The sequence below is a fragment of the Mauremys mutica genome, chromosome 10 (assembly GCF_020497125.1).
Source record: "Mauremys mutica isolate MM-2020 ecotype Southern chromosome 10, ASM2049712v1, whole genome shotgun sequence".
In the NCBI taxonomy this organism is placed as follows: Eukaryota; Metazoa; Chordata; order Testudines; family Geoemydidae; genus Mauremys; species Mauremys mutica.
In genome coordinates, this window is record NC_059081.1 from 38,099,753 (window position 1) to 38,124,754 (window position 25,002).

General features: G+C 40.2%; 1 protein-coding gene across 1 annotated transcript in view; it reads left to right on the top strand.

The window, feature by feature from the left end:
* MYO3B (myosin IIIB) overlaps nt 1-25,002 on the top strand; it is a 298,690-nt gene that overhangs the window by 96,207 nt on the left and 177,481 nt on the right. The window contains exons 9-17 of the mRNA XM_045033165.1: nt 16,789-16,885; nt 17,879-17,995; nt 18,470-18,574; nt 20,334-20,417; nt 21,251-21,453; nt 21,998-22,096; nt 22,819-22,933; nt 23,366-23,492; nt 23,637-23,847. Of these exons, the coding sequence (XP_044889100.1) occupies nt 16,789-16,885; nt 17,879-17,995; nt 18,470-18,574; nt 20,334-20,417; nt 21,251-21,453; nt 21,998-22,096; nt 22,819-22,933; nt 23,366-23,492; nt 23,637-23,847 (1,158 nt within the window). The remainder of the gene's footprint in view (nt 1-16,788; nt 16,886-17,878; nt 17,996-18,469; nt 18,575-20,333; nt 20,418-21,250; nt 21,454-21,997; nt 22,097-22,818; nt 22,934-23,365; nt 23,493-23,636; nt 23,848-25,002) is intronic.

Sequence of the window (25,002 nt, forward strand, 5' to 3'; positions counted from 1 at the left end):
ATTATTATAAACAAATACCTACTAATGTTGATGAAGAAAATTAAATGTCATGATTCATGACTCATAAAAATGTATATACTTATATACTGTAAGGATCTGCTGATTAAAAAGGAAAAGCCTAAATGTACATGTACAAGTTAAAATACTGGAACAGCTAGATGTTTCAAGGTGAATGTGTCTTCCTTATTTTTCTGCTGGGGGAATATTAATCCCTCATCTAGCCCAGGCTCAGACCAGAACAGTTTCTGTTTTATCTCACCTCTGGACCAAACTGCCTCTGGGTAGAACATGAATATGGAGTGGTGGGGAGAAGGCACGAGGAGCCTTCCCTACCCCAGTTATGCACCATACAGAAGATCTAGACTCACCAATGTCAGCCGATGCTTGGAAGAGCTCAAAGACTGCTTCCTCCTTGCACCCCAAGAGCATCAGTCTCTACAGAGGGGATGAGGAAGAGTCAGGGCCATGGCCCTTTCTCCATGCCACTGCACAGAGCTAGCTGAGAGTGCTGTGAGGTGCAGGCTGAAATCACCCAAAAGTATGATGCAGCATGTGAATTCCCCCTGTATGCCTGGGAGCTGGGGGAGGGATTGTGCCTGTGAGCTCGTGTTTGTGCAGTATAATCTAACTCTCTGCCTGTCCTGCTACTGTTACAGATACTCTGCTCCATGTTAAATCAGTTCTTCTCCATTATGATTAGTCAAGTAACCTAACCAGGAAGAAGAGGTGGATGAGGCTTTTTTTAAACAATTAACAAAATCATCCAAAGCACAAGACTTGGTGGTGATGTGGGACTTCAACTACTTAGACATCTGTTGGGAAAATAACACAGCAGGGCACAGATTATCCAATAAGTTCTTGGAATGTATTGGAGGCAATTTTTGATTTCAGAAGGTGGAGAAGCAACTAGGGGACAGGCCGTTCTAGATTTGACTTTGACAAATAGGGAGGAACTGGTTGAGAATTTTAAAGTGGAAGGCAGCTTGGGTGAAAGTGATCATGAAATGGAAGAGTTCATGATTCTAAGGAATGGTAGGAGTAAGAATAGCAAAATAAAGACAATGGATTTCAAGAAGGCAGACTTTAGCAAGCACAGGGAGTTGGTAGGTAAGATCCCATGGGAAGCAAGTCTAAGGGGAAAAACAATTGAAGACAGCTGACAGTTTTTCAAAGAGATATTGTTGAGGCACAAGAACAAACTATCACGCTGTGTAGGAAAGATAAGAAGTATGGCAAGAAACCACCCTGGTTTACCCAATGATCTAAAAATAAAAAAGAGTCCTAGAAAAAGAGGAAACTAGGTCAAATTACAAAGGATGAATATAAACAAATAACACAAGTATGTAGGGACAGAATTAGAAAGGCCAAGGCACAAAACGAGATCAAACTAGCTAGAGCCATAAAGGGTAACAAGAAAACGCTGTACAAATACATTAGAAGCAAGAGGAAGACCAAGAACAGGGTAGGCTCGTTGCTCAATGGGGGGTGGGAGGGAACAATAACAGAAAATGGCAAAGGTGCTTAATTACTACTTTGTTTCAGTTTTCACCAAGAAGGTTGGTAGTGATTGGACGTCTAACATCGTGAATGCCAGTGAAAATGAAGTAGGATCAGAGGCTAAAATAGAGAAAGAACAAGTTAAAAATTACTTAGACAAGTTAGATGTCTTCAGGTCACCAGGACCTGATGAAATGCATCCTAGAATACTCAAGGAGCTGACAGAGGAGATACCTGAGCCATTAGCAATTATCTTTGAAAAGTCATGGAAGATGGGAGAGATTCCAGAAGACTGGAAAGGGGCAAACATTGTATTAATCTATAAGAAGGGAAATAAGGATAACCTGAGGAAGTATAGACCAGTCAGCTTAATTTCTGTACCCGGAAAGATAATGGAGCAAATAAATAAGCAATCAATTTGCAAACATATAGAAGATGATAAGGTGATAAGGATTTGTCAAAAAAAAAATCTTGTCAAACCAGCTGGATAGCTTTCTTTGACAGGAGAACAAGCCTTGTGGATAGCAGGGAAGCAGTAGGCTTGGTAAATCTTGACTTTATTAAAGCTTTTACTATCTCTCATGACCTTCTCATAAACAAACTAGGGAAATGCAACCTAGATGGAGCTACGAAAAGGTGGGTGCATAATTGGTGGGAAAACCATTTCTGGAGAGTAGCTGTCCCTGGTTCACAGTCATGCTGGAAAGACATAATGAGTGGAGTCCTGTAGAGATCGGTTCTGGGTCCGGTTATGTTCAATATCTTCATCAGTGATTTAGATAATGGCATAGAGAATATGCTTATAGAATTTGTGGATGATACCAAGCTGGGATGGGTTGCAAGTGCTTTGGACGATAGCATTATAATTCAAAATGATCTGGACAAACTGGAGAAATGGTCTGAAGTAAATAGGATGAAATTTAATAATGACAAATGCAAAGTACTCCACCTAGGAAGGAACAATCAATTGCACACATACAAAATGGGAAATGACTGCCTAGGAGGGAGTACTGCAGAAAGGGATCTGTGGTCATAGTGGACCATAAGCTAAATATGAGTCAATAGTGTAATGCTGTTGCAAAAAAAGCGAACATCATTCTGGGAGGTGTTAGCAGGAGTGTTGTAAGCAAGACATGAGAAGTAATTCTTCTGCTCTGTGCTGTGCTGATTAGGCCTCAACTGGAATATTGGGTCCAGTTCTGGGTGCCACATTTCAGGAAAGATGTGGACAAATTGGAGAAAGTCCAGAGAAGAGCAACAAAAATGATTACAGGTCTAGAAAACATGACCTATGAGGGAAGACTGAAAAAATTGGGTTTGTTTAGTCTGAAGAAGAGAAGACGGAGGGGGAACATAACAGTTTTCACGTGCATAAAAGGTTGTTACAAGGAGGAGGGAGAAAAATTGTTTCTTGTCCTATCTTCAGAGGTTAAAAAGAACAATGCTCTTAAATTGCAGCAAGAGAGGTTTAGGTTGGACACTAGGAAAAACTTCCTGTGAGGATGTTTAAGCACTGGAATAAATTGCCTAGGGAGGTTGTGGAATCTCCATCACTGGAGATTTTTCAGACTGTCAGGGATACTCTAGATACTTAGTCCTGCCATGAGTGCAGGGGACTGGACTAGATGACCTCTTGAGGTCCCTTCCAATCCTATGATTCTATAAGTAGCATCCAGAGTCCAAGGTATGACAGCAGCTCCACTGCAGTGGGTGCTATATAAACCTGTAAGAAGACATGGTTCCTGCTTCAAAGAATTTACAATCCGATCCATCCCAAATACATTACATACAGAATTTATTGCCATCTTTAGACTGATCTTTACCAACATCAAAAATTGTTTGGCTTGTCAGCATAAAGCCCTGGCCTTGGCTCCAGACACACAGATGTAAGTGTGCACTGCCCACCTGCTACTTCCCTTGAGTGGATGAATCCTGGACTCTATGCTATGGCCAGTGCAGCTCAACTGCAGGGAGGGTAGCAATCTGTTACTGATCAAGACCAGTAGCAGATTACTAGCCACCTCCCCAAAAAACACAGGAAAGGTGGGAAGAAACCTTAACTGTTTTGGGGCACAGTTCCTTCCTTGTGCTATTACTGCAGCAGTGCCACCCTTACACAGGGCAGACTGTAGAAGCACAATTTAGGCCTTACATGCAGGAAATAGCAAGTGGAAATTTTCAATAACTTTGAATCCACAGAGTGCTTAGTATGTAATTGGCTTAATCTGCGGCAAGGGAGATTTAGGGTAGATATTGGGGAAAACTTTCCGACTATAAGGGTAATTAAGCACTGGAATACACTTCCATGGGAGATTGTGGAATCCCCATCATTGGAGGTTTTTAATAACAGGTTAGACAAACATCTATCAGGGATGGTCTAGCTACATATAGTTGGTCCTGCCTCAGCTGGGGGGCGGGGTGAGGAGATTGACTAGATGACCTCTCAAGGTCTCTTCCAGCCTAATATTACTATGATTCTGTGTTTATCAGTTTCTTATTAAATGAAGTACTACTTCTGTTGAGTATTGTGAAAAAAATACTTCAACACCTTCTCTTCATGTGCCAGTATATTTATGCTTGTATCTGTAATTTTCACTCCATGCATTTGAAGAAGTGTTTTTTTTACCCACGGAAGCTTATGCCCAAATAAATGTTAGTCTTTAAGGTGCCACCGGCCTTCTCATTATACTTCAGCACAGTATAGAAATCATTTTTATCTCTCTGTAAGTCACATTTCCCCAACACTACTATTCATATTATACGCACATACTACATTAAAAACATAATTAAAGCGGCAAAGTCAGATTTTAGATGTTAAAATCAAAGAACTCTCCACTGAGCACCTGTGAACTGCACATATTCAGAGGTTTATAACTTGGCAAAATGTGGGTGGATTTTCATGGGGATGGCAAAAGGCATGTCCCCGACACACAGGCCGCTCTGCTGGCAAATTTCAAGTCCCTGCTCCAACGCATATAGGAGCTAGAGTATTTCAAAGAAAAGGTCTCAAGAATTTAACATTGCAAAACAATGTATTCTTCATTAGCTTTGTTCCCAGAAACAGTTGGCTGAAATTTTCCAAAGAAATTCAGGCTGAGGAAGATACCTGGCATGGAAAATTTCAGCCCAAATGGTTAAAATTTCACAAAGATATAAGCAACTGACAATAGGGTCTTATAATGGGAGTTAGTTTGGAATGTGGGTTTTGGTTTGGGCTCCCCCTGTGTGACACAGACTAATAATACATTGTATATTTAAATATGGTCTACTTAAGGATCTCAAAACTCTTTAAAGACGTACCGACACATTTATTAGGAAGTGACAGTCGTGATTAATCATGGAACCTTGTTATAAATAGCACTTATCATGCACCTTTGATTGCCTTACCTGCAGTCCACCCCATAATCCATCAGCCTGGGACTAACATTCCAAAGCCTTAAACACTGTCACAAGGCCATCATTTCTATAACACAACCTGACAGATACATGTTTCCTTATACTCCCCACCCCTTAAATGTGCCATTTCCACCCAAAACGACACTGAGCTGAGATTCAGGATGGGCAATATACAGCCCTAGCCCAGTAACAAAATTTAATTTTGAATTGTAGTGGCACCTAGAGCTCCTAATCGGGAATCTGGCACAGTCTTGCTAGGTACTGTTTGGACATATAGCAAAAAACAGCCCCTCCCCAAAAGAGCTTCCAGTCTGAGTAAGGTCTAATAGCTTACATCTGGCCATCACTAAAATTTGCCGCTGTGTACTTTGGGAATTGGGAGATCCATAGCTTCTCATTGGGCATTTACTTCCAGCTCTGGAAGTCATTGAGATATTGGATGTGTGCTGATAATCATAAGATTATTATTGATAGAAAAACTAATTAAGTTAATTTTTAAAGGTATCAAATGTATGTTAGTTATAATTTTCTTCTTCCTCAGAGGTCTGTACTGTTGAACTCTTGATACTAAGGGACCTGGCTTTGCAACAGAGGGCTATGAAAAAGAGTTCCAATGGAAAATTTTAAGTCTCTAAAGCATTTAAAAATAGTTTTCAGTAAAGTATATGACATACACAGAACACATGATGGTGCAATGTTATGTAAAAGTTTTATTGGCATTCATTTGTGCTGATCTGCAGAAGTCATTTGTACAATAGCTTTACCTTTTGTAAATAAATTGAAATTCCCAAGGGCATGCTGATAAAAGCTTTTTGCCACACCACCAGGTATGTGCGCTCTCTCTGACTCTTTAATGTGTACACATATATGTAATGTATAATAAAATGTTAGTCTTTATATAAAATCATCTACCTAACAATTGCTTGGGTGTGGAAATATGGCAACTTTTTTTTGAGAGTGCATAGCAGCACTACAAAACAATCTAGAAGAAAGTTGTTGTTCCATGATTTACAGTGAAATAAGAAATTAAGAAGAAGAACAGTGCAAACTGAAACCAGGAAAGCCCAAAATTATGCTTAATTGAAAGATGTGAATGCTCTGAGGAGATGGCAAACACCATCACTTCACCTACAGTAAAAGACATATGACCTCTGTCAGTCAAGATAGTGCTTAGTCTTAAGGTCATGATGGACACATCACTGACCCTGGAAAATCAAATAACATCTGTGTGATAGGGTGTGTACCCCACATCTGTCATGAAAGGGTTAATATGGGCTTGAGAGGCCAATTAGCCAGCCTGGGTTCACCTGGAGGATGGGCCAGGCCTAATTAGAGATAAGGTCCAGCTGGGGGAGAGCTGGGTTTGGGGTTTTTTCCCCTCCATAATAAGCTGGATGAGTCCACTTAGAGAGATGTGTCCCAGAGGAGAGGAGGTGGGAAATGCCCTCCCTCTGGGAAACAACCTGGAAGAAGGCTGAGAAGGGGGAAGCAGAGCAGACAGGCTACTCTAAGGCCTGGTCTACACTAAAAAGGGGGTTCGAATTAGGGTACGCAAATTCAGCTACATGAATAGCGTAGCTGAATTCGAAGTATCCTAATTCAAACTACTCACCCGTCCAGACACGGCGGGGTCGAACTCCGCGGCTCCAAGGTCGACTCTGCCACCGCCGTTTGCAGTGGTGGAGTACCGGAGTCGACCGCGGCGCTTCCGGAGTTCGAACTATCGCGTCTAGATGAGACGCGATAGTTCGAACTCCGAGAAGTCGAACTCACCGCGTCGACCCGGACGGTAAGTGTAGACTAGCCCTAAGGGTGAGCTGGAAGCCTGACTGGAGATAGGGGCCCTAAGGAGCTGTAGTCTACCTGAACGCTGGGGGAGGTGGTGTGTGTCAGCCTCTGGACTGTGTTCCCACGCCTGAGACAAGGTATGGGGACAAACAGTAGTGAGTGAGGTGTGCTTGGGAGGAAAAGGGGGTTAGCTGAGCACAGCTGGGCTGAACGTTTGGTTTCTTTTATCTTTTTGTTGTCCTTTGGTAAAGGACTCTGTGGCCCCAGAAGAAGCAGGAATCTGCAATGTGGGCTGTCTGGAAGGCTGAGACATTCCTACAATCAGAGAAGGCCCTGGCCAAACGATGTGGAGGGACTGAGTCACATCTGGCCACAAGGAGGTCTATTGGGGTGGCAGCTTGCCACAGTCAGTTACTGTTAGCTGCTCCCTCCATCTCCAGCTAATAAGACTCTGTGTCTTTATCTTGGATAAATTCCTAGCCTCAGTAGTTCATGTATTTGTCAGATCTAGGCTAGACAATTGCAACCCATGCTATCTAGACCTAAGCAAGAAATTAATGAAGAAGCTGCAACTGGTAAATAATACTTCTAAGTATAAACCAAAGACCATCTATTAGACCCATGCTTCCCATTCTGCACTGGAACCTTGTGTGCTGTCAGATCCATTTCAAATGTATACTGAGCTATAAAACCCTTAATGGAACAGATCCATGTTATCTCTAAGACCACCTCTTCTTTATGTGGCATCCAACACTCTGGTTAGTGGGGTTTATCTAGATGCAAGGAAGCAGAAATCAGGATCCTGTGTCCTTTTCTTCCATTATGGTTCCTGCAGCCTTTATCTTCAGTTTCCTGTGAAATTATTTTGCTCACCTCAAAGCTGTTCGTCTCCAGGGTGTTTATCACACTGTCAATTTCCTTGTTTAAAAATGGGAAGTAACTCTAGGGTGTGTCTGCACAGAAGAAGCTGAGCATGGGCTAGCCTACCTGAACTAACTTGAATCCAACTAGTGTGGGTAATAGCATCGAAGTCAGCACAGCGTGGGCTTCAGAACAGGCAAGCAAGCCAAGTTAATTCCCAGTATCCATGCTAGGCTTGCATTACCTGTGCTGGAGCCCAGGCTGTGCTGTCTTTCCTGCTATTGTTTCCTGTACTAGCTGGATTCAAGCTAGCTTGGGCGTAGATGAGCCTGTGCACAGCTTTTGCTGTGTAAACTTATCTTTAGAACCATGGCTGTCAGGGCTGGCTCCAGGCACCAGCATTCCAAGCAGGTGCTTGGGGTGGCAATCTGTAAGGAGCGGCAGTCCCTGTGTTTTTGCCCCCAAGCAGCGCACCAAATTGCCACTGTGGATGGCAGGGGCAGTCCATCTGCCCTTAGGATGGCACGTGTGTTTCCGTGGCGGCGGCAATTTGGCAGCCGCTTCTGTCTTCAGCCAAAAGACAAAAGCTGCGCCACCGCAGACAGCCGAACATAGAAGCTGCCCCTGAATTGCTGCCACTGTGGAAACACGCGTGCCGCCCTAACGGCACACGGACGGCCCCTGCCTCTGTGGCGGCAATTCGGTGCGCTGCTTGAGGCAGCAAAAACAGTAGAGCCGGCCCTGATGGCTGTGACAGGCAGCAAAAGACCTACCTGCTTCTCTTGGATAAAATCCTCCTCCTCTTTTTCATTATTAGTAAATGAGCTGTGAAAGGAATTCACAGTCTCAGATGAACATCCATATGGCCCCAGTGTGATTTCACTCACCAATTTTACACTGGTCTAGCTCAATTAACTTCAATAGAATTACTCTTGATTTATACTGGTGAAAATGGAATCAGAATCATGCTGGCAGAATTCTATCCATTACATAAATTTGTATTTAAAAGAAAAAGCTGTAAAAAGATTATTAGGAAGAAATGCAAAAGCTAAATTCTAGAACTCTGGGCCACGTTCTCAAATGACCTCAGTTTAATTCATTACTTTGAATTTATTTACATAAAGGGCTAAACCAGTAGTTGTGGCCAAGTTAGGGTCAGTGCAGCTAAAAGGAGAGGAAAAGTGGCTCTAAGTCACCTTTTTAACTTTCCTGGTCCTAGGGTGGATGGATGCCATGCAAGCCCCATGGCTTAAATAGAGCTGCTTCTGGGCTGACCAAAACTCTTCAGCTGTTCACAGCCCAATGGGCCATCCTGGCAGACAGATCACTGGAGTGCAGTTGCATTTTAGTCACACATGCTGTGATTATCTCTATGCCAGTGAGAGATTTGCCCAACACTGGGAGAATCACCATTGATATTGCAGGTTTCTGACTACTTCGTTCCACTGTAGGCCAAGGATCTGACCTGGTTTCTCTAGATGAAATCCGGCAAGTTTTGTCATTGACTTAAATGGAATCAGGATTTCACCCTCTGTCCTTCCTTTAGTACTCTGGTCTTGTGTTTGACCTGTCCCTTCTATTCTTGCTTGGTAAACCCTTAGCCCAAAATCAGGTGTCACCTCTGCATGGAAATGAGTTCTGGTCATTAATTTTATTTCCCCATCTCCTCCAACTCCAGCAAATAAACTCTTGTACAAACATATACTATATTTACTATATGTTTGTACAACATCCAGCACAATAGGGCTGTTTGTTTCCTAGATGCTACTGCAATATATATGTTAAATAATAATATCAACATACATTTCATTATCACATTTACCATAACAATATTTTCAGAATATTTTCATTTTAAAATATTGTGTATCATGTATATGGAAAAGTCCAGAAAGCAGAATCAACAAGCCAGAATCCTGGGTTTCAGTTACCAGTGTTTCAGCAAGGCTATATTTTTCCAGTTCTCTCTCTATCCTGGAGCTAAAATATATCATCACATGGAAATGAATTTGCAGCCCATTTTGGGAGCCAGAATAATCTTGCACCCATTAAGATTTAGATGTCCCTAGGAAGGGAGCATTTTTCAGAAAATGTAGAGGACAGTATCAAACTCTTGTTACTGAACCTGCCCTTACATAATGAATGTGAGATGCTGAGGAAGGGACTGAGTGTATTTCTACTGACAGTAACCTGGTGCTGAATGCGGGACAGGAATAGAGTTTGTTTTGATAGACTCAAGCCCCACATAGTAATGAACTGAGGAAAACTGGAAGGGAGGTGGACTCAAATTCGGGGAGGGGTATCAGTAACAGAATATAGGTGCATGGTTCAGGAGTAAATGAGCAGAGCTCCCGTGCACAAGGAGTGTCTGTAAAGACTTTCTGACATAAATACTCGGTGCCATAAATAAAGGAGGGTGGGTAATAATGTGGTTAGGGCACAGTCTTGCTATATTTGGATTGTAAATTTTTCCAGGCAGGGACCTCATCGATTTGCATGGAATATATAAGACACTATATACATAATCATTATAATTAAAAAAATAGGACAGGGAATTAGAATAACCAAGTTTTGTTCCCCATTCTGTCACTAAATCAGTATGTCATCTTGGCAAATCGCTTAATTTCACTGTGCCTCAATTCAGCCACCTGTGAAGTAGTTATTAGGATAATGTCTTCACTTGTTGCATTATGTCTATAAAATTAGATTGGAATCTCTTGGAGGCAGAAGTTTGTATTTTACTTGTTCTATTAGACACCTAGCACACTTTTAGTTGTTGTAAAAATATTAATGAAGAAGAACTTGCATATTGCCTACTTCTGTCTATTCTCCGTCCCTTGGAAGGCTCAGGGAAGGGAGGAGTATTAGTGATTATGGATACTGCAAGCTCTCCATTCACAATAAAACACTTGCTCAGTTCCGGCAGGTACATATTTTTGTGAAATTGCGTTTTGGTATGTTGGATAATCCATTAGGGGAGGTTATAAGGGAGAGCTGTTCCCTCTCAAAACATGGAATAGGGATAGCTCAGTAGTTTGAGCATTGGCTTCCTAAACCCAGAGTTGTGAGTTCAATCCTTGATGGGGCTATTTAGGGAACAGGGGTAAAAAGCTGTCTGGGGATTAGTCCCCCTTTGAGCAGCGGGTTAGACTAGATGACTTCCTGAGGTCACTTCCAACCCTAATATTCTATGTCTTGAACTCATTTTTGTGGTTAGTTGTTTTTTGATTCATGGCACAAGAGATTCCACCATCAAGACTGATTTTCAGCAGGCTGTTTCCTGATACTCCTAAATGTAAAACTGCTCTTTGAGCTGACTTCACTGGCAATATGTACTGCAAAAAGTGGGCGTGTATTGTGGAATTAATCTATAAGTCCTATCAAATGTTATCCTCATCCTTTTGTACATGTCAGGACCTCATCCAAACTTGGCAGAGCTGGTAGCTGGCTCAACATTTAAACAATGGAAAAACATATGTTAGAACTTCATAATATCGTATACGCTAGACAGCAAATTAAATTCCATGGAAAATACTTAAAGACTTTGTTGTGCTACATTTAGAAGAGCAACTTCAAAGTGGGAATCTCAAAATTCTATCTTCTTTCCTCCCTCCTTAAGTCTAATTGCCAATTCTTGATTTCTTCATATGGATTTATCCCTGAACCATATCCTTCCATGGTATTATTTTCAAAACTAAAAAATGAGTGGAGAAATACTTCCAACAGCTAAGTAATTGTGGGTGGAATTGGTTGGAAAATAAAAAAAATAAAATAAAAAAAGGGCATAAAGTATTTTGTTGACATTTTGAAAAACACCAAAAAAAAATAGTTTCCCCTGAAATTTCAAATACTCAAAAATTCTTAGGCAGCAACTAAAAAGAAATCCTAAAATAAAAAATCATTGTACCCAGTCCAGCAATCAGGAGCAAATCTAAAATAGCAGAGAGTGGTCATATGTGAGCTGGAGGAATACAAATTCGGTAAGAGCAGTTTCCGCTTTTTGGGTTTGGGGGAGTTATTGCAAGCCCTGGTGAGGGAAAATACATTTTGAAAAATACTAGAATTTAGAAACAATTTAAAAAATACTAGAATATGCATTTTAACCTTCACTTGGGAGCATCCTCCTGAATCAGCCCTCAAAATTTTAGGTATTGTGCAACAAAAACACTTCAAATTATACTGTTGTGATGAAATAGAAGAGTAACAGAAAAGAACCTTAGAGGGCCCTCTATAGAATGCTATTGATTTAAGGAGATGAAAAGGTAGTGGATGTCATCTCTAGCAGAGGTATGCTTCAGTTCTTAAGTCCCTTAATGGCATCTGGCTGATCCTCAGAGGAAGTTAATATGGGGCAACTCCGTTAATCCATTGCTACCTGTCTATTTTGCTAACCCTGTCAATCAACCATCACAGTGGTTAAAGTTGACAAAAGCAATGGTCTTTTGTAGCAGTCCCAAAGGTTACTAATGGCTGAACTGCAGTTTGGAAGAATCAGGTTGGTGGTCACAAATTAGTGTTGGGCAAATCCAAAATGGTCATGGTTCAAAATGGCTGGTTCTCAAATTAACAGAGGCTTTAAGGAGCCTCACTCCAGACCTGGCTCTCTACTCTCTCTGCTGTTTTTCTGCTATCTGGAGAACCTGTGCTCCCCTCTACCAATAGTTCTTCTCTTCAGGAGGAAGGGAATTTGTTCTGCCAGCTTCTGGCCAGCTCATCTTCTCATGAAAGTGAAGATTTAGCGTCTGAGTGGATGGGTTCTTATTTGATCCATATTGGGCTGCCCTGTCTTAATGCGAAGACAGAGCTTTGTTGCCATGTGCCTGTCAAAGAGAGAGAGAGAGAGAGAGAGAACCATTAGCAGAAAAATTAACCCTTTGTCAGATTTAATTCCCCCCATCTATGCTGGCACAGAAATTATACTCTATACTGGGACACAAATTATACTCTCCTGAGATGGGGCCCTGTACCATCAGAGAAAAGATAAAGAAGAGCCTGTGGGCTCAGCTAGCCCCGTCTGCTATACCTGAAGCCAATTCCAAGCCTGGAGGGCAATAAAAGGAGAGCCTGACTCAGTTCAGGGTTGACTGGTCAGGAAGGAGGGCAGAGCTCTGCCCCTCTGCCCGAAGGGAGCTTCACTTGCAGAGTTGCAGACAGACAGGCATGATTGCTGGAGCAGCCACTGGGCAGGAATGTCAGACCTCAAGGAATGAGCAATGCACGAATCAAAGATTATTTGGGAAGAAAGCCTGAAGGAAAGGGCAGGAACACTGTCCTGGAAGACTGGGGGATGGCCCAGTATGGAGTTAGGTTTGCATTTTGTTGTAGAACATTTTGAGGCTGAAGCTACCCAGAAGAGGATAAGACTGAAGAGGCAACAGTGAGCCAGTGGGTCACAATTTGCCTCAGTGGACACCAGAAATAGAGACTGCTTCCCCCCTTTTCCCCCTGCGAGACACGCAGTGGTGGGGGGCACCGAGAAGGTCCACAAGGGGGCACTGCTCCAACCACACCACTACACCCCCCAATACTCTTTCCAGAGGGAGGGCAGCTTTAAGCTGCAGTTGGCTACCTGCCATAGGAGACCCACCGAAGAAGATTGCCAAAGAAATATGCTGAATCTGTCCAATCCCACAGCCACCCTGTCTGCATCCTCTCCTTGCCTACTGCAGCCCATTTTGGGGGATGCACTGGTCAGTTGTGAACTCTCCAAAGGAGGGGAAGTTGCAGGTGCATGGTGACACTGCTGCCTACCCTAGCAGGCTTTCCATTACTGGGAACCCTCCTTTGTGGGCTCTCTCTGTGGTAGAAGCTGATAGAACCTGGTGTTGAATCCTCTTGCCCTTAATGAGAGATTGTAAATTTGTCCCTAGGGAAGGAGGCAAGTCTAAAAGCCTGCTAGCTAAAGTTAAAAGAATGCAGACAGACAGCAGGTTCAGAAGTGCCGGCAGGTCAAATATCAGGACCAGAACTGCACTGGACTGGCAGCCATGCGCATTGTAGTTAGCCAGTTTGATTAGTGCAGGAGCCTGTCAGAGAAGGGGAAGGTCTTACAAACAGCCAGCTACTTTGGCAGCTTGCATTCAGTTTTGAAATCAATTAACTGTAAAGAATTTGATTGCATCGAGCTTGTAGTTTCCTCTGTGCATGAGGTAGGACACAGATAATTATGGCGAGCAAAACCAAAAGTAGTGCTCAGATTGTAAAATGTTGTGCAGGATTTAATGTGGGTTAAATGCAACTCTTCCACACATCATCTGTATAAATATCAAGGGAAGAAACTGAAAACTATTGTGGGTAAGGAAACTACTGATTCCCAGCCTGATTACATGCTACATACTTACGCTGGAGCTCACACAGATTTTTATTATAGCCAGGCCAAAATTTGTGACATTACGTTTAAGGTTGTGTCAGTGTTTCCATTATGACTATCAATAAGGTCAGTGAGAGAGTCGCAGTTAATTCTTCCCATTGTGTTCGATATTTTCCTTGCAAAGTCTTAGTCCAGGACCAATCCTGTGTTTGCTTTCAGATTACAATAATGTAAGAAAGGGTGAGCTAGGAGTTTAGACTCTTTGTTTTTCCTCCACCTCTTCTATGCAGAAACTGTTTGTTCCTATGTTGGTCCTAAATAAAATATGAATAAAGTAAAAACTGTGATATGTTTTATTGCACCAAGAGTCTTTAGGCCAAGAAAGAGGAACTCTGATGGAATTTGAGAGGGTGGTTGGTGCTTCCAGACACCACATGGATGAAAATCTTTGGTCCACTCTGCCTTTTTCCTGACTTTGGAGCTGTCAGTGAGGGTGTCTTCTTCTTTGGGCCACGTGACCCCTTTATATTTTCTTTCCCAAACGATCAAATAATCCTTCCCTATGCTGCTGCCACCAATACCCTATGTCAGTGTTCTTTTGTTTATTTTCATACATAGGTGCACATGCACACACACACACACACGTGTGTGTGTGTGTGTGTGTGTATATATATATATATATATATCATCACAAAACCAAGAATAGTTGTCACTGATTTTTAACTTGTGCATAAAAATGTTTTGATGGCTGTTCCCCAATTAAAGATTGATTTCCTCAGCTTTTTGGTAATATATTTTTAGGTAAAACATAGGCACATCCAAAGTACTTGCAAATTTGCTGTGATTTGACATCGGTCCTGCAATCTTTCACTTCAATAATGTCTGAAAATGGATGTTTCCTTCCATCACCCTTTCTGACAATAACTTTGCCTGGTGCATCTCAAGGGTGATAAAGGAACTGATATTAAAATGTTTATTCTACTTCTAGATTAATGAATATTCCTATGTTTGGAGGGACCTGATCACTCATGATGACATCCTTCTCTACAATTTAATTAGAGACCCTGGATTTAAGCTTAAACCAAAAACAATCAAGAAAACAACAATGATGGGCCAGATCAGCTCCTTTGATTTACACCAGCTGAGGATCTGGCCCATCATTATGAATGTAAATCTCTAAATATCACCTTTTAAAAAAAATAAACACAGGAAAAACAGAAAATGACAAATTCCCTTTGATGGGAGTTTCAACTAATACACATCCATCCAGGCTGTCCACAGGAAATGACTCCCATTATGGTAATTATTAATTCATCACTTCCTGTTCATTCTCTCCTTGTGTCACTTCTTGGTTATGTGTAGCAGCAGCATAGTAAGCCACCAGATTGTATGGAAACATAGGATGAAAAATATAAATAAGACTATCTCAAAAAAATTGTATGAGTATTTTGGTGGGTTTTTTCCATTGCTGCTGAAACAAGTGTATCCTCACTCTATTTTACATAATCAGAGTTCAAATAAATCTATAGAAATGCAGTGCACTAAGTAGCCAAAACTAAACAATGAAAAGAAGTAAAAAAAAACAAACAAGAAACAAGATCCTTCAATGTAATCTGCATTTGTCAGGGTGCCCCTGTAGTTAAATGTCTCTACCTCCTCCCTTTTGGCTAAAAGGCTAATTTTGATCAATAATTCTTCTTCACCTGATCATATGATTGCTTGTTGTCTAGGAAAAACTTAAGTTTGGAACTGCATGTGTGTTGGGGGTGATCAAGAGTCCTTATGTTTCTTTTTGAAACGTGATTTTCAAAAGTCAGTAGTTGTAGATGCAGGGGGAAAAAGACCTGGTATCTTTTTCTTTGCACATCAACCTTCCATATTATGTATACGCAACATAATCTGCGGTGTCAACAGAAGCATGCTAGTATTGTCCTACCTACCTGGTGTACTATTATCATTGGTTAAGAATGTGTTATCATGTGATTCCTACTTTGTACATGGCAACCAATGCAGCAGCAATCTGTCAGGAGCTGTCACTGAGGATCAATGCTTAGTGTAACCCAGCAGGATGCTGCTGGATCTCAGTGGGTGTCCTCCTGCTATGCTTTGATTATGTTTGTTGTAAAGAAAAACATGGTCGTGTTTACACGGTGTTCATCTATCACCTCCTCAGTGGAAGACATTTCATACACTCTTAATTTGTCTCCATTTCTTTATAAAATGTAATGTGTCATTTAAAAAAATACACCAGCCTTTTCAAAGATTCCTTCAGTATAATCAGATTATAAAGGGGTTATGGGACAGTTTGTCTCCGCTTCTAATTGGGTGGCTTAAAGACGCTGATTAAATCTCTGAGGAGAAGCTGACTGAACATCTACACAATTTAAAGTCTGATGGCAGTTGTGGTTCAAAAATGTTGTTCTGGACCAGGTCCAGGGTCATCTGAGGAGACGCACTGGCAAACGCCAAGGTAATGGGAAGGACACTGTACTCTTTCTTGTTTGTTGTAGCCCCAGTAGTTGGAATAACTAAAGTTCCTAAAAAAAAAAAACTTAATTAGATGAACTGGTAATTTATTAATGTTTACATGGAACTAACTTCTTGTGACGAGGAGGTGGGAAAGAAGGGGAGGGTATTTTGATAGATTTCTATTATATTCAGAGACAGTCTGTCTACAGATAATCCTTCAGCTGAGAGCATTGCTAAAAAGATATGGGTTAAATATTGTGAAGGAAAAAATATGGGAGTTATGCTGAGCTTCTAGCTGATGCATTTATTTAAAAATATTCCCTCAAAATGCTCCAAGGTAAGTAGTTTAGAGAGTGTGCCTGTTTTCTGTTTGAAAAGTTTCCCCCCCTAAGTTAATTATTATTGCCTCTCACTAGATGCATTTTTTAGAATAGTGTTTTAACACTGATACTCTGTTAACACACCTGCAGGTATGAACGAATACACACTAGAAGACCTTATCGTGTGGATGTGGCTGACAAATACTCTCTAGATGATGATCTAGTAAACCTAGAGGTTCTAGATGAGGTACTGTACCATTCCAGCATCAGTTTCTCAGCCCTGACCATTATATCACATGTATTGCTTGCTTCTGCTTTATAGGTTTTATTCTAACAGTGTCATCATGTCACAAAATTAATTGTTCATAGTCTTGGCATAAAAGAATAACTGTTCCACACATGATTCTGATCTGCTATCACAAGTTCATTTATATTCTACGCAGTGATATAAAAGCAGTTTCAGTAAAACCTATAACACAGAAGAACTGAATGATGGATGATGCTAGTTTAAATTATTTTCTATTTGCAAAAAAAATGGAAGCTTAGCCTCAAAAACCAGGATTAGAATAATTTTTCTTCAAAACCAATAATGTATTTAAGGAATGTCCCAGCTACAGATAATAAAGACTCTATTATGAAAACAGTGATAAACCCATCATATAATCTCCAAGTTTTAATACACCACATGTGTGCAGAGAACCTGTTAATTTTAGCTTGAGGGAACCTTAACTTGTATTCCAACAGGAACAACATATAATATAAAAATGTGCTGGGTTCCCATTTAAAACAAATTTATGGAGTAATACTTGAAAAATTATGATGTTGTTTTATGTTCCTTTTTGTTCTATGATGGACTCATGAGCATGAAGAGTCAAATTACAAAAATTAAGTGACAGTTTACATGCAAGTACGGCAATGAAACCCCCTCTCCCCCACCCCCAATCCGATAACCTATATGGTCATTTACTGCGTTAAGTGTTTGCTTCTCTGGCAGGCATAACAACATAAACTATTACAAAAAAGGGGGAGTTATTGCTTTTAATTTGTTTTTGTTGCAATACCGTAGAGAGATGCATGAGGTTATGAAAATATTGGTTTGGTTTTGTGAGGTCATTGTTTGACATAAATGACAAATAACATTTAAGATAATCAGTTATTACTCAGTATTCTCAATATATTTACAATGAATCTTGCTATCTGGAAAAATATTTCTTAACTGTCAAACTTCTTATAATCCTAGGATACAATTATCCATCAACTTCAGAAGCGTTATGGTGATCTACAAATTTATACTTATGTTGGAGACATTTTAATAGCTTTAAACCCCTTCCAGAATCTCAGCATATATTCTCCACAGGTAAGAGAAACACCAAGATGAGGACAGTACCTGCTGTAGATTGTAAAACTGAAGATGTACAAGAAAGAAAAGGCCCGTAAATGGTTAGGAGTCTTGGTCACTGAAAACCACAAAAATATATTTTAAATAGGACTTAAAAATATTGTAAATTACTTTAAAACATTACTCTGTGGAGAACATCTATCTAGCTTATGTGTCCCCCCATCACCAAAGTATCTGAGCCCTCACAATCTCTAATATATTTACCCACACAACACCCTCTGGTGGGGAAGTACTATTATCCCCATTTTACAGATGGGGAGCTGAGACACAGACAGACAAAGTGACTTGCTCAAGATCACAGAGAAAGTTGGCGGCACATAAGGGAATTTTCCATCTTTCCAGGCCAGCATCCTAATCACCAGACCATCCTTCCCGACATCACTGATTTCACAGGGTGAAAAATTTATTTTGACAGATTTCTTTTTCATTTAGTTTTCCAAGCTTTACCATGGTGTGAAGCGGTCATCAAATCCCCCCCACATATTTGCCTCTGCCGATGCTGCTTACCAGGGCATGGTAACTTTCAGCAAGGATCAGGTAAGAACATCTTTATCTCTTTTTTTTACTTAATATTAGTCATAGAATGCTGAATTACTTCGGTTAATTTTAGTATTATGTGTTGTTAGTCAATGATCTTTATGAAACTTTCTGTTCCAGAGCATGTATGTATAGCAGGAAAAATGGAATAGCAATCCAGTCAGTTTTAGGACTACTGAAAAAGTCATGGTACAGTAGTAGACGCTATAAAGTTGAATCCTCAGTCAGTGTAAATCAGCATAGCTCCATCGATTCCAGATAATACCAGCTGACAATCTTTTCCCTATGGGCCTGATTCTGTACTATCTTGCATCTGGTACACTTATTTACAACTATGCAAAATGTATGTAAAATGCTGCCATATCAGTACCTTTTTGCACTTAGCTTGCACAGGTGCAAGACCAATGGAAAATCAGTTCCTGTGACTACAAGTCACAAAAAATACAAACCATTAACGATGGAATCACTCATTTTCATGGTAAAATATAATGATGAGAGTTCTAACATAAATGTAATGAGGATGCAAATCCAATTATATGGTAATGATTTTAATGAGAATGGAAATATAATGTACAGAAACTGGATTCCTTTTTACAATATTTTTAAGATTGTAATCTTGTATTCCTTTTCACGTGTTGTACTATGCATAGATATGAGTATTGGGGAATAATAATGATTTTATTTATAAAATCCTCCTTCACATGCATGCTGCACATTAGTTCATAGTAAATACTTCTAAAGAAGGCTTAAAAACACGATAAAATAATACAATAAAACCACATTCAGAATACACCAGACAAAGATGAATATAGATGGACCCTGCTTATGAAAAAAGAGAAAGAGAATTGACAGTTTATTGGGTTTTGGCAAGTGTGGGGACCGAGGGTCCATTAGATACGGCTATTAGTTATATAACTCTTGAGGGGTTTTGCTAAGAAACTAGTGTGTAGAATAAATGATGGGGAAATTTGTTGAAGTTAAGAAGCAAGTTCATCATTTTGAAATCAGCCCATCAGGTTTATTTTGTAAATCTTAATTTTTTCAAGTGCCTCATATATGATTACAAACTAATTTTGTCTTGTGGATCCATATCCTTGAGCTTAGGTAGCTAATTACTTATAAGCATCTTGGTATACTGTCAGCATAGCTAATTTACTGGTTGCTGTTTCCAAAAGACTACTGTAAAACTAATCTTTGAGCCTAGGACTCCCAGGGTTGGTTGAGCCAATCAGTAAAATCTGTGGCTACAGATCTGTTAGTTCTGACACCAAGTACAGAAGGAATGCGGATCATCTCTTCTGGGTTCCTCTCATAAACAGATACACATCTGTTTGTATGACTTCTTTAGAAGCTGAGGATGCTGTGCCACCTCAGGGATTAGCACTGTGCACTATTCCTTGTACATGGTAGAAAACATTGAGGATTTTATTTTGTGCAAGATCAGGCTTTTAGACTGAACAGTTGGTAGAATTGTACTTTCCCAGTAAAAGACTCCAGGTTTCAAATAGTGTCATAGTACTGGGCTGTATGGATCTTATTCTCTCCACAACATGTATAAGCACCCAGAGATTATGATGATGCACCTTTTATCGATCAAAAGAGTAAAGAAACAAACATACCTGTGACTCTTACTGTTATACAGTTGACTCTGAAGATGTCTTGGTAATATATCCAAAACAATATAAAAGTAGTAGTTGAACATCTGAGTTGATCAGCTTTATGGTGAGCAATGTATTTACAATTTTGTTTTGTGTATCAGTGCATTATCATCAGTGGAGAAAGTGGTGCTGGAAAGACTGAAAGCGCCCATCTGATTGTCCAGCATTTGACCTTCCTGGGAAAGGTATTTATAGCCAGCCAGGTAGCCCAGTGATCAGTGTATTTTTAAACTACCTTTGCTGAAAAAATCCCTGATGCATTTATTTTTAGCTTGTTGAAAACACTGAAAATTGAGCAGTATGGACTGGGGACTTTGTTATTAATTTGGATCTGATATTTTACACTGAAGAGACCATAAAGAATATGCTAGTTTTAAGCTCAGCTCCTGCAAAGGCTTAGGCACGTGCTTAACTCTGTGCACATGAGTTGTGCCATTAAAGTCAATGAGAGTACTCACATGCACATTGTTTGCAGAACTGGGACCTTAGGGCCTGATCCAGCTTTGCCATTGACTTAAATGCATAAATGGTCAAACTCACAATGATTAGTGCCTCTGGTTATCTACAGTGCTTATGACCTAGGTCCATTATTCAGACTATAAGAATCAGTGCCAGGATGAAATTGGGAAGGGCCTGCTGCTGCAAACACTTATGCACATATTTAACTTTAAGCATATGAATAATTCCATTGAAGTCACGGCACTTTGAAAACTCAAGTGCTCAAAGTTAAACACATGTGTAAATGCTTGCAGGATCAGAGCCTAAATGATATTTATTGTCTGATATAAGGCATATATATTGCAAAGAGGGGAAAAATCCAATATCTTCACACCTGCTAGAGACTTTGTTTTCCCCTTCAATATGTGGGTGTGTTGTTGTAGCAGTAACTAGGTCAATTTACATGTGCCAGTAGCTGTAGGACACATGATAATGCACACTATGTTTCAGAGGCTGGGAAGAAGCCTTGAGCAAGCATTCTTTTGGGGCATTCTTTCTGATCTGTGTTTATTCTGTCAAGGCCAATAACCGCGCTTTGCGTGAGAAGATTCTTCAAGTGAACCCTCTGGTTGAAGCGTTTGGGAATGCCTGCACTGCTATCAATGACAACTCAAGTCGTTTTGGAAAATACCTGGAAATGATGTTTACACCAACAGGAGCTGTAATGGGGGCAAAAATGTCTGAATATCTACTTGAAAAATCCAGAGTCATAAAGCAGGCTGTGTAGGTTAATAATACTGTGTCCTTTCAAATCTACTCTACCTTTATTTTTGGTTTGTTTTTATTTTTCAAAAAACACTTTTCAATGAAATTTTGTTCTAACCCACTGGCAGCTTGTGCCACAGCACTTGTACTATGGCTGGAAGTACAGTTAGGAGACCAACATCACTCTATCGTTTGGTAAAGAATGCTCTGTAGAGTATATTGTTTCTCCCAGAGCCTATCTCCTATAAACATGCCATTGTACCTTTGTGCTCAACCTCCAACAACTTATAAAGGGAAGGAGAAGAGCCTGATCTCAGTCTCATTGCCACTGTCTGGTTGGGTGGGTTTTGTGTGCTTAACAGATAAGATGGAAGAGCTTTTCATTGGGCTTTTGCTGCTTCTGGCCCTGATCCTGCACCATTAAAGTCAATGAGAGCTTTGCTGTTTACTTCAACAAGCATAGGATCAATCCCTCTTTCATTAACTTGACAGTGTACACATAGTGAAAACATGTAGATGCAGATAGACCTGTAAGCTTTAAAATAATACATTTTTTTTCCAGAGGAGAAAAAAACTTCCATATATTTTACTATATTTATGCTGGTCTTTTTCATCAGAAGAAACTTTCTGAGTATAGACTTCCTGAAAAAAACCCTCCGAGGTAACTATCACTAATTTGTTTTTAATGCGGTTGTAATTGGCTATTGATCGGGGCTTGCTTTCAGTATGATGCTTTAAAATCTCTCTTAATCTTTTCCTATCCCTTGTGGATCTTTCTTAATCCTCCCAAGTGCAGAAGAGGATGGACAACAAGGAATTACATTATTATTTTCTTTGAGGACTTGCAGCATTTATAATAAGAGGGGGAAAAGCCATTATCTAGATTTTCATTCCTTCTTTCAGGTCTTCTTTATCCCCAGAAATGAATGGCTGTGAATGTAGAGCTTTCTAGTAATGCTGCAGAAGCAACTCAAAATATATTGGTTTAAATTTATGTTACTCTTTGGCTATTAGAGCAAATTCTACTTGAATGCAGTAGTAGTAGTAGAAGGTACATTTCCATTAAAGTAAATGGAATTGCACTGTCTTACTTCAGGGCTGAATCTTGTTCGTTAAATTTGAGTTACTGATTTCATTTGCTATCCATCTCTTCATTGGAAAACTATAATGTTGGGATAACATTTTAATTTGTGCTGAAGGAACAAAAAGTAATAGAAAGAAAATAATAACAAAACTTTTTGATTAGCACAATAATATTTATTTGGTTAAAAAACCATTGAAATAAGTGGTATGCTCTGTTACTGATGCAATCCTATTGAAATCAGTGGGGGTTGTAGCAGTACATCTGTTAACACAGCATTTTAATTATGCCATTTTATTTAGGTATATTGATAATGAAACTGGAAGAGTAATGCAAGATATTATTACTAAAGACTCATATGGAAGACAATTTGAAGCAATTCAACATTGCTTTAGGATCATAGGATTCTCTGATGAGGTAAGAGATTAATCATGAACTAGCTACCAAAGCATTATTGACCTTATTTTTAAAAACCACCTCCAATACTTCCTGTGCAAATGCTGGCATTTGTTGTCGAAATATATCATTATGCCACAGAATCTCACCTTTGTAATTGTGTGTACAAAACTGCACCCACTGACTGAGGAGGACTGACTGAGGTTTCAGTCTTTATTGAGGCAAGCTCCATTCTATCCCATTCACATTTCCATTTCTATCTCACTTTTCCATTTCAGAGGGAGTTTACTTGAATAAGGATAGAGTAAAAACTGAACTGGGCAAGTCAGAACTTCAGAATGACCCAATGGGCTTTACACACACTCTTCCTATCTTATTTTTAAACAGACCACGTTTGGGGGCTACAACTAACTAATTGTGTCTTGTTAAGGTAGTTCTTGTCTCATTTTGCAGGAAGTTCATTCAGTTTACAAAATTCTGGCTGGAATCTTGAATACAGGAAACATTGAGTTTGCTGCCATTTCCTCACAACACCAAACTGATAAAAGTGAAGTTCCCAATGCAGAGGCCTTAGATAATGGTAAATATGTTTTTAATATTGTCAGTTCTATAAATGCAGCTTGATTGTATCTGTAAGAATCTCCAACTGATGGGTAGTAGGTAGGTAGTGCTGGCAATTTTTGTTCTCCAGTCACAGCCACCTTTCCCATCTGTTATCTTCCAGCTGCTGTACTGCTCAGTATTGGTTCAGAAGAGCTCCAGGAAGCTCTAACCTCTCACTGTGTTGTAACACGAGGAGAGACTATTATCCGAACAAACACTGTGGACAAAGCCGCTGATGTGCGAGATGCCATGTCTAAAGCACTTTATGGTCGACTCTTCAGCTGGATTGTAAATCGTATTAATACACTGCTGCAGCCAGATAAAAATATATGGCAAGTTACATATTGCTGACGTGTGTGTGTGTGTGATGGGATCATCCCCTTTTGTATTTTTGATTTTGCTGGAGGAATACTGTGTTTATTTGGAAAAGACCTCAAAATGGCCGTCATGCTGTGATCCTGAATTCTGTTTCCAGGACATTAACCCCATACTTTTCAAAGAGCTGCCTGGGATTTGGCTACTGAAATCAATGAGAATTGTGTGGTTAAAATCCCAGGCAAGTCTTTGAAAAGAGCCTTTGTATCTGGTAAGCATGAAAATCATCCCAGATTCCCATAGATAACCAGTTAGAGTAGGCGGGGTACATTAAACACAAGTATTGTTCTATGTGATCCTTCCAGTTCTCAAGTAGTATTAAACTAGTGATAAAATATAGATATAAATTATTACAGAACAGCTACTTAATGAATATATTTTTGACATTCCAATGCAAGCTGTTAAAACCAGCTGTCAAAACATTTAATTGTGAAAACTTTGATGCCAATTTGCATTATGGAAATGTTTACACTGTGCCATCTTATTTCTTTCCTGGAACAAAGACAGATCCTCAGACCCCATTCTATCTGCTTTGCACTTCTCAAGGAGCAACTGGGAATTCCCAAGCACAAGTGAATCCCTCAGGTGGTGTAAAGCTGCCATAGCTGCTTTGATTTTGTTGGCTCCCCCAACATTCTCCATGGAGAGGATATGTTGGAAGTGAGGGAAGGCATGGAGAGGATATATTGGGGGCAGAGTTGCAGCAACATGTGTCCTCATGGGACAGCTGCTGGTGGCGTAAGTTAGAGCAGCCGCTAGGCAGCTTTGAGTTATGCTGGGGGCTGTTTCATTCCCTGGTAGTGCCAGAATTGGGGAAGTGGAAAGATGTCTTATATTTCTCTTTCCTTTGTCTCCTCATAACTGAGCTCAACACACTAAAGGATGCAGACCACAGTCTGAGACTGCCTGTCTGTCTGTCTTAGGCAGGGTCAAAGTAATGGGAAATGGAGGGAGCACAGCTCCCCTTCTTCTGTCAACAGCAGAGGGAGAGCTTCTCCTCTTCCATGGCCAGTACATGAGAGCTCCTCTTTCTTTCTCAAACTACTTCAGCATAGCTATGTAGGTTGCCTACCTAAGAGTCTGCACAGCCCTCTTCTACCTGAGGAGGCTGT